This window comes from Gavialis gangeticus, unplaced genomic scaffold, assembly GCF_001723915.1.
Source record: "Gavialis gangeticus isolate Ggan-Ray unplaced genomic scaffold, GavGan_comp1, whole genome shotgun sequence".
Classification (NCBI taxonomy): domain Eukaryota; kingdom Metazoa; phylum Chordata; order Crocodylia; family Gavialidae; genus Gavialis; species Gavialis gangeticus.
In genome coordinates, this window is record NW_017729015.1 from 19,104,584 (window position 1) to 19,117,681 (window position 13,098).

Below are 13,098 nucleotides of genomic sequence, written 5' to 3' on the forward strand. Positions count from 1 at the left end.
AGGCAGTGACCTGCCTGGGCCCGTGGAGGGGTCTGAAGCCCCGATGGGGGAGCTCTGCAGGGCTTGCAAGGCTGCTCCAGCCCTGAGCACAGCTCCCCTCAGTCCTTCCTCCCTATCCTCCAGCCCTGGGGACCCCCTGGAGCCCCTGCCAAGCCCCAGCTCCTCTTCCTGCCCCATTCGCTGCCCTCCCCACCCCACGCCCCCTTCCCGTGCTGGCTCCACCCTGCCCCGTGCTGATCTTCCTGTAGACACAAGCCTGAGCTCCCTCCTCCCCAGCCCGCTCTGGCTCCCCGGTTCCTCTTGCCGCTGGCTGCACTGTCAAGGGGTGCTGGGAGCTCGCTCTGCCACGGCTGCCAGGATGGGCGCTCTGCACTGGGCTCTGCTCTGCGTGGCCTGGGGCTGCGTGGCCGGTGAGTCTCTCCCCTGCTCGGGGTGGGGAGGCCCTTGAGATGTTCCCCCCTGGAGGGGCGGTGTGGGTCCCTGAGGGCCCCCCGTTGCTTGCGTGGGGTGGGGTCCCCCAGCTTTGAGTGGGCAGGTGCCGGGGCTCATGCTGTGCCTCAGTTTCCCCTGGCTGGAAGAGAATGGGCCCAGCCTCCAGCCCACTGGCATGGGGCGACGTACTGGGGCTCCCCCACCGCTGACTGCCCGGGCCAGGGGCGTTTGGAGAGGAGGGTTGCCCCCGCCTCTGCTCCGGTGCTGGAGACGGAGATGGCTTGCCCCGGCGTGTTGGGGCAGGGGGCTATGGAGGGTTAAAGCGGACAGGAGGCACTGTCCCCTCCCGGTGCTGTGCAGGGAGAGGCGAGTCGAGCCCAGGGCGTGTTGGCTTGGGTTTGCACAGGATTGAGCCACAGCTGCAGTCTTGAGAAACACGGAGCCCGGGTCCCGGGACAGAGGAGGCGGCTCCGTGGTGGAGCCCAGAGTCTGGAGCCAAGCAGCCCCGGGGCAGACGCTGGGCGCCAGCCACGCCTGCGGCCTCCGATGCTCTCGGATGAAACCATTGGCCAAATCTTTGCTGGCCGCCGGTGCCACCCAGCAGGACCTGCGGCCTGGGAGCCGCGGAGCATGGCTGGGGCTTGCAGGGGGCTGGTTCCAGCCTTAGCATCCCTCCCTGCTCCTCCACGCAGGCCGGCAAGAGAAGGGGCAAGGCGGGGAGCCCTGAGACCCCCACCGGGCTGCGCCCGCTGCCTCCGGAAGACCATTTGCCACGCAGGGCAGACAGAGGACCCCACTGTGGCCTGGGGCCAGCCTGACACCTGCTTTGCTCCCTGGTCTTACAGGATGCAGCCCCCCAAGCCCCCCCCCACGCCAGGGGGCTGCATGCGACTGGGTGGCGGGTCACGGGCCTGGACAGTACATGGGCCGTGACGCTGCAGCCGCTCACGCCGGGCCTGAGCATGCCCCGAACCTCACGCACCCTGTGATTGCAAGAGGCGGAAGGTGCGTCAGCGAGGTGGGGGCTTCCGCCCCAGCACCAGTTAAACCAGTTCAGAGCGAGTCGGAAACACGAGCGCTAGCCGCAGGCATCCCCAGAACAGCAGGGCTCGTCCCCGCTGCTCAAGGCAGGAACATCCCAGCCACATGCTCGTCTCGCACATTGACTTTGCACTAGCAGCCTGGCCCCGATGACGAGGCCCGTGACGCGCAGGCACCCAGACCTCGGAGTATGGCCCACCCGCCCCCCTGCTGCTCCGGCCTCCCCGCCTTGCCCAGGTCTGACGGGCGGTTGTGTTCCCTTCTTTAGGGCATGACTGCAAGCCATCGCTCATGACCCCTTCCTTTGGAAACATCTACCACGTCAAAGGTAAGGCTGCCCGGTGTGCAGGTGGCAGCGGGGCTGATGCCCCTGCTTGCAGCCTCTTGTGCCCCAAGTTACCTTCCAGACCGTCTAGGCTGCGAGTACCCCTCCCCTCGGCCTGCTGCTGGGCCGGGGGACAGGGCGTCGGGGGGTCCCCGCTGCAATGCAGCTGGTGGGATCTGGGAGCTCAACTTTCCCCCACGCCTCTGCAATAACGCTGCTGTCTAATGCTTCGCCCTCCCCCTGGCAGCAGCCCGGCCTTGTAATTCTTTCGAAATGCAGCGAGAATTGCCCCCGGCTCCACTTCAAACGGAGCGGCGGCTGCCAGGAAACTCCAGCACCAATTACAGGAATTAGGAAACAAAGGTGGAGCCTTGGGAGGGTGGATGGGGAGGCATGGTCTGTCCATCCCAGCCTCATACAAGTCACAGCTCCTAATGGCGGGGGTAATGGTGCTAATTACAGGGCACTAATCACAGTCCCTAATAAGGGGGCCTGTTACAGTGTTAATGGCAGGGCATCCAAACTCCTTCCAGAGGACGCTTGCCCTGGGAAATCAGGCCAGCTGTAGCACCAGCGCGCAGGGTGGATGGGGACCCTCAATAAAAAAGTCTTCCAGCTAGAATGGGTCTGGTGGACCCCTGCCCCATAGCCAGGGCTTAGCTGTATGTGTGTGAGCATTGGCATGTGCACGTGTGTGTGTGTGTGACCCCCATCATGTCCCAGTCTCACCAGTGAGGCCCTCAGGGCTTGTCTGGCGCCCCTGCCTGCTCCCCCGTTGCCCCTCACCCCGGCTCTGGCTGAGCTGCCGCCTTGTCTCCTGCAGGCGTCATCAACCTGCCCTACGCTGAAATCGAGGAGCCCTTCGAGGCCTGGTACAACCTGAGCGGAAAGCAGAGCCGTATCCAGTACTACGGTGGTAAGTGGCCTGTGTGCCCGCAGGGGAGCTCGGTGCCGAGCGATGGAGGAGGAGGGTGGTGAGAGACGCCAGGTCTCCGCTGACATCCCCTGCCGCGAGCGGTTTGGACCACTGGCTTCCCACGGAGGCACGAGGAGCCGTTGCATCTCAGCAGCACCACGCGTTCGCTGGCTGCAGCAAGGCATGCGTTAAGGACCCGTGTCGCAGAGACCCCTGACACCCTAGGGACCTCGCTAGAAAGCAGCTGAGGGCACAGGGGGCCAGGACACGGGTGCCCAGACCCTCGCGGTGCCCTTCTCTGCAGGGGAGGCCCCTGCTAAGCTCTCCTGCCTACCGGAGCTCGGTGATGGTGCCCTACCTGAATCCAGAGCGGCAGGATCCCCTTGCTGCACCTGGCCTGCATCCCCTTGCGTTTGGCCGCCTGCTCTGGGCACCGGGCTGGAGGCAACCCTTGGGCTGCTACCCCGAGAGGACCCACCGGGCCTGGCTGTACCCCGCAGTGGGGTGGGGGCAGGGAAGTGCCCCACCGTCACGCCGCCCTCCCGTTTGCAGGGCAGGTGATCACCTTCCAGTTCGGGGCGGTGAAGCCCTACGGCGCCAGCTACAAGATCACACCAGAGACGACGGAGTCCGAGACCAACGTCTTGAAGTGCTTCCTGATCAACGGCACCAAGGAGGGGCCGATCGAGCCGCAGACCGTCTTCCCCAACATGGATGGCTTCAAGGTGAGGTGCCCGTGGCCAGGGGAGCAAAGGGCAGGGAGCACAGCTGGGCTCCCCGAGGGCACGTGTGCTTGGCATAGCTCTGCCGACATCCCCGCAAGCGCAGGGGGCCCGGCTGGTTCAATGCAAGCATCAGCTGCTACAGAGATCCATGCCGGCCTCCCCTCCCAGGGCTGAGGGGAGCAGGGCAGACAGCGGACACTGCCCTGCCCTTCTCCCCATGCCACCTGCCCTGCTTTTGGCAGCGAGCACCTTGCTGTTTCCCTTCCCCTTGCAAAGGGGCCCGACGGTATACATAAAAATCAAGAGCCACGGCGAGGCTGCTCTAGCACCGGCTGGCTGGTTCACCCTTTCTTGGTGGCGGAAGAGCAGGTGCCCCAAAGCAGGTGGAGAATCTGCACAGGAGCAGGCGCTGCCAGCCCGAGCCGCTGGAGATGGAGCGTGGGAAGGTGGCGGAGGAGCTCTGCTCCTTTCCCCATCAGAGGCTTGTTGCAACGTGAGGGGCAAACCCCTGCCGGGTGACTCAGCCGCAGGACTTGGCACGGCCCAGATGGTAGCTAACACTCCTGCACGTAGGGCCAGGCTGTTCCCGTGCTGGGCACAGCTCTGCAGGGAAGGGGCACGGGGGACCTCAGGCTCTGCTTCGCCCTGGAGCGCAGACCCTCTCTGGGCTACGTGCACGCTCAGCACGTCACGCGCCGGGGCCAGGCCTGCGGTCTCCTGCGTCTCTGCTGCACGCATGCCTGAAGAACAGCGTTTGTGCCTGAAAGCTTGCAAAGAACCATTTTTCCAACTATTTGGCTGATCTAATAAAAGAGACCACATCTACCCAAAGCATTTTATCTGCCTTCGGAGGCAGATGCATTCGCTGCCGTGTCCCCCATCCCCTCTTCTCTTGCCCCCCGTTTGCACGGCCCAGCTGCGAAAGGAGAGACTGGGCTCTGCTCCGCTCGGCTCGGGCGCGCTCGACAGATGCTGCTGCCGGGTGCCAGGTAGCTGCCTAGCCTGGGGCGGAGGGAGCCTCTGGGCAGATGGGTGACTCTGACACTCACCCCCTGCCCCCCAGTTCCTGCGGGAAGAGTACCACAGCGGGCAGTACTGCGCTGTGTGGCAGAACGTCACGCACGTGGGCCACAAGAAGAACGTGTACACGCTGTGGGTGACCAACAACAGCTGCGGCGTGGCGCCCGTGCACTACGAGATGCGCGGCTTCAACTCCCTGCTGGGCTCCCACTACGACAAGTACGAGATCCAGTACAGCCACTACTCCAACAGCTTCCCCGCCTCCGTCTTCGACCTCCCCGTCAACAGTAAGGGCCCTGCCGAGACCCCCCGCATGCCACGCCGCAACCCCCAGTTGTTTCCATTGCAAGGGACCCTCTGCAGCAGGTCCTAGCCCCTCATGCTAGGTGCTGTACAAAGCCCCTGATTCTCATGGAGAAGGTTGGGGAGGGGAAAGACAGCCTGGATGGAGGAGGTCAATCCCGGGAGACCTTGCTAGGGGCCAACCTGGAGGCTGGGTAGACAGGAGCAGCCCTAGGGCCAGGCTGGGACCCTGCAGTCCTGCTCTTGGAGACCCACTGGGGGCTGGGTGGTTTTCTGGGGTGGAGGCCGGGCAGCATCTTGGCATCTCCTGTCAGCTGGGGGTGCCGGGCACGGCCAGAAGCAGCAGCCGGGGGTGTCCGTCTGAGCTCGCTCCGTGTTGCCGCCCCAGAGACGAGACGGTGCAGGTACCTCTCCGACACCACGGGCGAGCACCGCATCCTGGCCAACCCCATGGCAGACCTGGTGGGGCGCGAGGCTGCCCGGACCCATCAGCTCTTCCACCACTACAAGACGAGGTTCGGGAAGAGCTACGGTGGCGAGTGGGAGCTGGAGCACCGCAAGCACGTCTTCACCCACAACATGCGGTAGGGGATCCCGGGGGCCGGGCGGCTGGTTCCTGGCATGTCTGTCTCTGCGGGGGCCGGCTCGGATCTGTTGCAGACCCCTGGGCACTAGATGCCCTGCTTTCCCCTCGGCCACTGGGGATGCCCCAGCGAGTGCTCTCCATGCCCACCACCACCCCTTCCTCCCCAGGTATGTCCACTCCAAGAACCGGGCCAACCTGCCCTACAAGCTGGCGCTGAACCACCTGGCCGACCGCACGCTGGAGGAGGTGGCCGTGCTGCGGGGGCGGCTGAGGAGCGGGAAGCCCAACAACGGGCAGCCCTTCCCCTCGGAGATGTATACAGGCCTCATCCTGCCTGAGAGCTTGGACTGGCGGTTGTATGGTAGGCATTGCCCCCAGGGATCCCACGGCACCCACCATCATGTGTCACCATATCTAACCATGTCCCCCATGGGAGACCTTGGAGCCGGGCCACGGGTCCCCCTGCAAGGCAGCCCCTGCCAGCACCCTGGGAATGTGGCACCCCTGATTCTCCCCATGCCCTGCTTGGCGGAGGGCTGGGCAGGGAGGGAGATGGGGGCTGGCCCCCCACTCCCAGCTCTCCAGATACAGCGTCCTGAGTGTCTCGCCCCTCGCTGCCCAGGCGCCGTGACCCCCGTGAAGGACCAGGCCGTGTGCGGCTCTTGTTGGAGCTTCGCCACCACCGGGGCCATGGAGGGGGCCCTCTTCCTCAAGGTGAGAGCTGCAGAGACGGAGCAGAGACTGTGTCCCCCGGCATGGGGGAGAGGGCAGGGTGGGTGGGGGAGCTCCTGGGACCCAGCAGTTCTCCCGCAGGCATCTTCCCGGGCCCCCTTCCTGGGCCCGGGCGCTCAGCCCCGTGCTCCCTGCCCCACTGCAGACCGGCGAGCTGACCCCGCTGTCCCAGCAAGTGCTGATCGACTGCTCCTGGGGCTTCGGCAACTACGCCTGCGACGGGGGCGAGGAGTGGCAGGCCTACGAGTGGATCATGAGGCATGGCGGTATTGCCAGCACCGAGTCCTACGGTGCCTACCGCGGCCAGGTGAGTCCAGGGCCAGTGGCCTCTGGTGTGGGGCCCTGTCCTCACCCAGGGGCAGGGGCCGGGTGGCCGTGTTGCCCCTCGCAGTCACCTGGGAGCAGCAGCTGGGATTCCCAGGGCTGCCGGTCTCAGCTACGTTAGCGTGACCCTGCCCACAGCCTCGTGTGTCCGCCCCCGTCCCACAGCTCACAGGCGTGCACGGGAACACGCTCCTCTTGCGGTGACCCGTGGGAGACAGGGACTCCGTTCAAACTGGGTCCCTGCCTCAGTTTCCCCCACTGCAAAGCTGGGCAGAGACTGGCTCTCAGGGGCACGGCTGATCTCCAGGGCTGGGAGATGCAGCCACCAGAGATGCCCCTGTCCCCGGCCATGCTGGGGGGGCCTGATGAGACCCGGCCGGGGGAGCCATTGCCAGGTCCCGCTGTGTTGCAGAACGGCTTGTGCCACTATAACCAGTCCGAGCTGCTGGCCAAGATGACGGGCTACGTCAACATCACCTCGGGCAACATCACGGCCGTGAAAGCCGCCATCTACAAGCACGGCCCCGTGGCCATCAGCATCGACGCCTCCCACCGCTCCTTCTCCTTCTACTCCAACGGTGTCTACTACGAACCCAAGTGCGGTGAGTCCAGCCCCGTGCCGGGCACAGCCCGGACCCCGGGCATGCAGTTCCTGGCTGGTGAGACCCTCCCAAATGCCACCACTGCAGCCGTGCCTTGCCCCATTCACACCCATCCCTCATGCCGGCTGAGCACGGCTCAGGGCTTTTCTTCGGGGCGGGGGTGCCCCGGTGGCTCTCGTCACGGAGCCGTGGAGAGGAGGAGGCTTGTCCTGGCATCGGCAGGTCACGGTCCACCCCTGCAGCAGGTTGCCATTCGCCGGCTGTAGGACTAACCCCCCCAGTGCCTCAGTTTCCCCGGGGGATAAGGTGATGCATCAAGAGCTGAGGCCTGTGCTGATGCCACGTCTCCCTGCAGGGAACAAGCCCGGGCAGCTGGACCACGCGGTGCTGGCCGTGGGCTACGGCGTCCTGCAAGGGGAGCTCTACTGGATCGTCAAGAACTCCTGGTCCACGTACTGGGGCAACGACGGCTACATCCTCATGTCCATGAAGGACAACAACTGCGGCGTGGCCACCGACGCGACGTACCCCATCCTGTCCTGATCCTGCGCCCGTGAGACCCCTCGGGGCTTGCCCAGCCCAGCCCACTGCGTCTTCCCAGGCCGGGGAGGCAAAGCCCCGCTGCTCCAAAGACCACGTGGCAGCCCCTGGATGAGCTGCATGGGCATCCCATCGCCTCCTGGCCCCGAGCCCCGTCGTGACCCTCCAGCCGGTCGCGGAGGGAACGCACTGCTGTGACCCGGGGGGGTGGAGGGTAGGTGTCGAAACGGGAGCAGCCCCTGCCCAGCCGGGTGGGTGGTGTGCGAAGCAGGCCCCGGAGGTCTGTGCTGCCCGTGGGCTGCATTGGGGACAGGCCTGCAGCTCCAATAAAGAGCCTGGAAAGGGGCTGCTCCCTTCGAAAGTGGACTGAGAAGCCCCTTCCTCCCGGCGCGGCTCAGCTCCTGTGCAGGACAGCCCCCGCGCCTCCCCGGTGAGCAGGCAAGCCGGGATCGTGCTCCCCAGAGGAACGCCTGCACAGCCCGTACCTCCGGTCCGGGGCTCTGCCGTGCAGCGGTGCCTCGAGGCTGGGGATCCAGCCGGCTCCAGTGAGCCCCTGATCTTCATCTCTTCCCCAGCCCACAGGGGAGACCAAACAGGCGGGGAAGAATAAGGCCCTCCATGCCCTGGCCTTGGTCTGGGGCTGCGCTGCAACAGGCTCCTCGGCCAGCTCCCGGGCTCGCTTTGTGCATCTGATGCCAGGCTAAAAGGGCCGAGGCCTGGGGGCAGGGTGCAGCCGTGTGCAAGGCACAGCAGGGTCTCGAGAGAGGAGGCAATGTCCCTGCTTCCCGCTGGGGGGTCACACCCCCAGCCTAGGGGCAGACGCGCTGCAGCGCGGGGGTGGCTCCGACTGCTCCCCTGAAGGGAAGGGGAGGGGGACCATCCTCCCATGGGAACATGTGCAGGGGCGTTTGGAGGACCCTGCTGCTTTGAAGGAGGCTGCACCCAGCCCCTGCAGGTACAGGGTGTCTCCTGGCACAGCCAGGGCCAGACCGCAGCCAGCATTAGCGCTGGAGGAGCTCCCACCCACGGGCTCCCCTGCTGCCTCTCCTCTCCCGCAGGGAGGAAACAGGTTTTCCCAGGGCAGGCGAGGGCGTTGCCGGCCTGGCAGAGCTGCAGCCGGGCGCATGCATCCCTCCGTGCAGCCTGGATCCGGTCACCCACACCGCCCTGCGCTTAAATGCAGCACCCGGCAGCTCGGGGGGCACCTGCAGAGAGAGGGTGCCTAGTACCGGGCAAAGCTCTGCGAGGCTGCAGGGCCTTGGCTCGTTCAGTGTCCAGCTCTTCCCCCGTGCATGAATACAACCCCTTCCTGGTGCGGTCAATGGGACGGGGGGCATCAGCAGGAGGCCTCAGCCCCATGGGGGCAGGTCACAGCTTGCAGAAGGGGGCAGGAAAGCTGAGGCACCAGAGCAGCGAGCCGCACAGCAGCCCTGGGGCTGCTCTAGTTTGCACCCAGGGCCAAATTTGCCCTTAGCTGGAAGTCTCCTTTGTAGCTCCCCCTCCAGCCACACCTCGGGCGAGCTCGGGGACGCCAAGGACGGGGCCCTCTCGAGGGTGGACGGCAGCGGGGAAGGGGGCGTCCTGGTACCATTGGGACGTGGCAGGAAACAAGGCATCCGGGAAAGCCGTGACCAGCAGCCAAGTCAGCTCCAGTGCCCAGCCGCGCTCTGTAGGCGAGAGGGGAGATAAAGCGCTGCCCTGCCTGGCCGTGAGCGGGGCCGTGTTTTGGAACAAGGGGATGGCAAACAAGCCTGCGCTCACCTTGAACTCGCGCTCTTCCCAGTGATGAGTCCGGTGTTTTTAGGGACCGTCGTTCTCTCTCCTGCCCCTGATGCATGCTCCCTGTGCCCCCCCCACCAAGTTCCTGCTTCTTCTTTGGACTCCCGTTATTTTTCCTTCTTGCAAAACCCCCCGGCTTGGCGCTGCCCCTGGGCTCTGGGCTGGGTGTAAGTAGGCGAGTGCCCCTGGGACCCGCTCTAAATGAAGCAAAGTGCGCTAATTATAACCCAAGCTAAGTGCCTCCCTGTCCCTTGGGAAGAGGGCGGTTGGGTGGCGAGAGCTCTCCCGGGGTCTGCTCACAGCCCGGGGGCCGCAGGTGCCAGGGGGAAAGGAGCTAGGGCAGGTACAAAATGAGGACGTGCCATGTGTCAGGCTCACAAAGCCCCAGGGTCTGCATTTTCCTGGCATTACACCAAGGAGAAGCCAGGGGCCTCAGCTTTCCCATCTGTGAAAGGGGGAGAAGGCCAGATCTCCAGTGACCAGGCCGCTATGTAGTTTATCTCGTTAAGGCTCCTAAAGCGCCCTGTAACCTCTGGCTCAGAGGCACTAAACCAGGGTAATCCAACACATCCACCGCTCCGTCCCTTCTGCTGGTAGGAGCAAGGCCTCGCTGTGACACGGCCTCAGCTGCGGCAGTGCCAGCCTGCTCCCCCGAGGCTCGAGAGAGGCACCAGATGTTTGGGCTTGAAACAAGGACCAGTGCATCTCTCTCCCCATCCCTAGCACCCAGCGCCTGCAGCAGGACCAGGACGGCTCCCCTGTGCGCGGGCAGGCACTGGTCTCCTGTCTGTTCCCCTGGGGACGGCCGCGGCTTGGGGTCTCCCTTGACCCCCCAGCTCAGACGTCCTCAGACTCCCACTGCTCCGTTTGCACGCTGCCTCGCTCCTGGGAGATGGACCCATCTCTCCCTGGCCTATCCATCCAGCAGTCCCCTGCTCAGCCCCATCCCCTCTCCCTAGAGCGGCAGGTAACCTCTGCTGGGCTCAGCTCCCCTCCACGAAGGCGGGGGAGCTCAGACCAGCTCCAGGCACTGGACAAGCCCCGTCTCTGATGCACCTCACCTGCCTGGGCCAGCCAGCGCCTGGGTGCAGCAGCAAGCAGGGGCGGAAGGGAAGTCCTGGGGTGGGCTCGGGGTTTCAAGGTGTCTGGGCCCTTACGTGGTGCTTCTTCTCAGGGCATTTGAAGCTTACCCAGGATAGAGGAGGCTGCTAGACAAGGCCTCTCTGCTGAGCAAGCAACCTGGGGGGCACTCAGCAGCTGCTGCTGCGTCTCTTTTAAGGCAGCCCCAGACCCCACACCAGGTCTCTGTCCAGCCTGCTAATCACCCCATATATCCTTGGGATATAATTAGCCAGGGCAATTAGTCAATGGTAGAAGCACCCTGTGGGGCTTAAGATATGGAGAGATCAGAGTGGTCAGGGGGTCAGCTAGACCAATCTGGTGCGGGTACCACCCGCGGTACACACAAACAGATTGATTATAATGACTTTAAATGACACCAAATTGCTGGTGGGAGTTAAGGTTGACCTGAAAAATGTACTGGTGGTACCTATTTTCAAGTGTCGGCGTTTGGGAGCCGCTGAGCTAGAGGATGTAGCAGAGAGCTCAGGAAAGGAGCAGTTTGTCATCGAAGGAGGGTGTTGTTTTTGTGACCGAGTCCCCTGAGCAATGCGCTGTATCAGGCCACGTGAACCTTCAGAGCAGAGGAAGCCAGATGCCACCTGCAAAGAAATGAAGCGTTTGCTCGGGGAGCTCCTGTACGTTTCCTTCTCGGTAACTGCTCCGAGGCAGAGCTCGAGCTTGTCTCCGGAGCCCTGCTCCTCTCCATCAGAGACAAGGGGAGGATGCAGGGGAGCCGGGTGCATCCTGCAAGCGGGTGAATGAAGAAGCCCTGACACGCAGGGAGAGACCCCGCTGAGCCTGGGCTGGTTTTGTGTGCACCTGGCAGCTCGCTGCTGGCGGGTGCTGAGATGGCGGGGCTGCCTCGAGGGCCTTTTCCTGAGGCTTTAGCTCGGCGCAGCGTGTGCCCATCAGCAGAAATCGGTTTGTGGGGCACGGCTCCAGAAGCAAGCCTGGGGGTACGTGGAGATAAACCCACCCGCGTGAACCTGGGTTAACAACCCAGGCTTGGCTAGCTGGCTTGCAGGGGTGCGGCGGAGGCTGCATCTTCTGAAGCCCGCCAAATGGGGTGCCGCTGGACACCAGCCCCTTGCTGGGGCAGCCCGGTGCTCACAGCTGCTCTGGGGAGGTGTCTCTCCGGCACGCCTGGCTGGTCTGTCACGCTGACAAACCCGGGGCTGTGGTGTCAGCAAGCCCTTGGCTGCAGGATCATCTCTGCCACGGCTCACTGACGGGTCTCGAGAGGCCAGTCCTCGAGCCACGGACCTGTCTGTGAGCCAGGGACACACCAGTAACGAGGTCTGGGCTTGGGAAGGAGTCTCCCCCTGCTCGGCAGGGACCTAGGGAGGCTTGCCCCTCGCTCGCTCTTTCGAGCAAAGTCTTGGCACTTGACGCGGGGTGTTCCTGTGACTGCGACACAAAGGAGCCAGACTAGACTTGACCTTCTCTTGCTCCCCTGCAGCCCCGCGAAACCGCATCGGTTTACACCGAGATGCTCGATCCTGCGGTGAGGTCCAGTGCTAGCACGGAATCGGCTTTAAAAGGATACCGTTGTGCTGCACGCCCCAGGGAAATCTTTGGCCGGTGGAAGTGTTTGACACTCGGCTGAATGAATGAATGGCCTAGACGGAGATCTGTAGGGGGAAGGTCTGGGGGCTAAGAAAGGCAGATTGCCCTTTTACATCTGTTGGCAGTGAGATGGATAGGCCAAAAGTCACTATGGTGGAGAAGGCCGGACCCGACCTCTGCTCCACATCCCGAGCGCCTGCCTTGCCCGCGGCTGTGGGATGCCGGAGGGTGTTGTGGCTACGGGATGGGGCGGGAGCAGCCCCTGCGTAGATGAAGGCCGCGTCTCCCTGAGGTTGGTTTCACCTTCGCCCCCGTTGTCCCTGGGCTGCTGTGATCTGCAGGCCCTGGGCTGCTCCTCAGACCCGACTTTGCAAAGCTCTGCAGCTCCCGCCGTTCAGCAGCTGAAGAGGGACTCGGAGGGCTCAGTCCTCCCACGGCTGTAACGGAAGAGCCCGTCTGTCTCTGCCTCGAGAAACTGTAATAAATATCTTCAGGACAACCAGCCCAGTGCTTGCTGCTGCATGTAATCCCCGTAGCCTCCTGGCTGCCAGGGACAGATGGAGTGAGACCGGGATCCAGATCCCTCACCGAGCTGGATCCTGGTGCAGGCTAGGCATGAGCTTTCCTGGTGTCGAATAAGTTAGTGGAGGATCTGGGTGTCTGGTCCCCTTCCCACAGCTGCACCTACCGTCTCCTGTCTCGGCATTAGCCTGTCAGCTCCTTGCAGTATGGGGTGTACAGCTCCTAGCACAGAGACACTCCATTTTCTTGTGCTCGGGTGGTATGAATGAAGGAGCATCAGTTGCTGGGGTGCTCTTTCCGGCAGTGCTCAGGCGTCCAGTCAAAATCCACTGGTATCTGTGGACTTCTTCCAGCCCTACGCCCGGGGAATGGCGCAGAATCGGGCCCAAAGGTATGTAACGAGAGCTTCGGCCAAAGAACGGGGTACAGCAACCGCCTGGGCTGCTTTGGACGGTCAGACCAACCTGGTGGCCTTCTACGACCAGGTCACCAAATCCCTAGACGCAGGGGTAGCAGTGGACGTCATCTTCCTGGACTTTCGGAGGGCCTTCAACACTGTCTCT

General features: G+C 63.9%; 1 protein-coding gene across 1 annotated transcript; it reads left to right on the forward strand.

The window, feature by feature from the left end:
* The first annotated feature begins 241 nt into the window (after positions 1-241).
* LOC109294204 (digestive cysteine proteinase 2-like) lies at positions 242-7,910 on the forward strand. Its single transcript, XM_019512508.1, has 11 exons — positions 242-410; positions 1,742-1,801; positions 2,622-2,714; positions 3,267-3,439; positions 4,503-4,746; positions 5,151-5,346; positions 5,516-5,709; positions 5,971-6,062; positions 6,226-6,387; positions 6,817-7,006; positions 7,362-7,910. Exons 1-11 carry the CDS (start codon positions 359-361, stop codon positions 7,547-7,549), a joined length of 1,644 nt encoding a protein of 547 aa, XP_019368053.1. The 5' UTR covers positions 242-358; the 3' UTR covers positions 7,550-7,910.
* Positions 7,911-13,098: the final 5,188 nt, after the last annotated feature.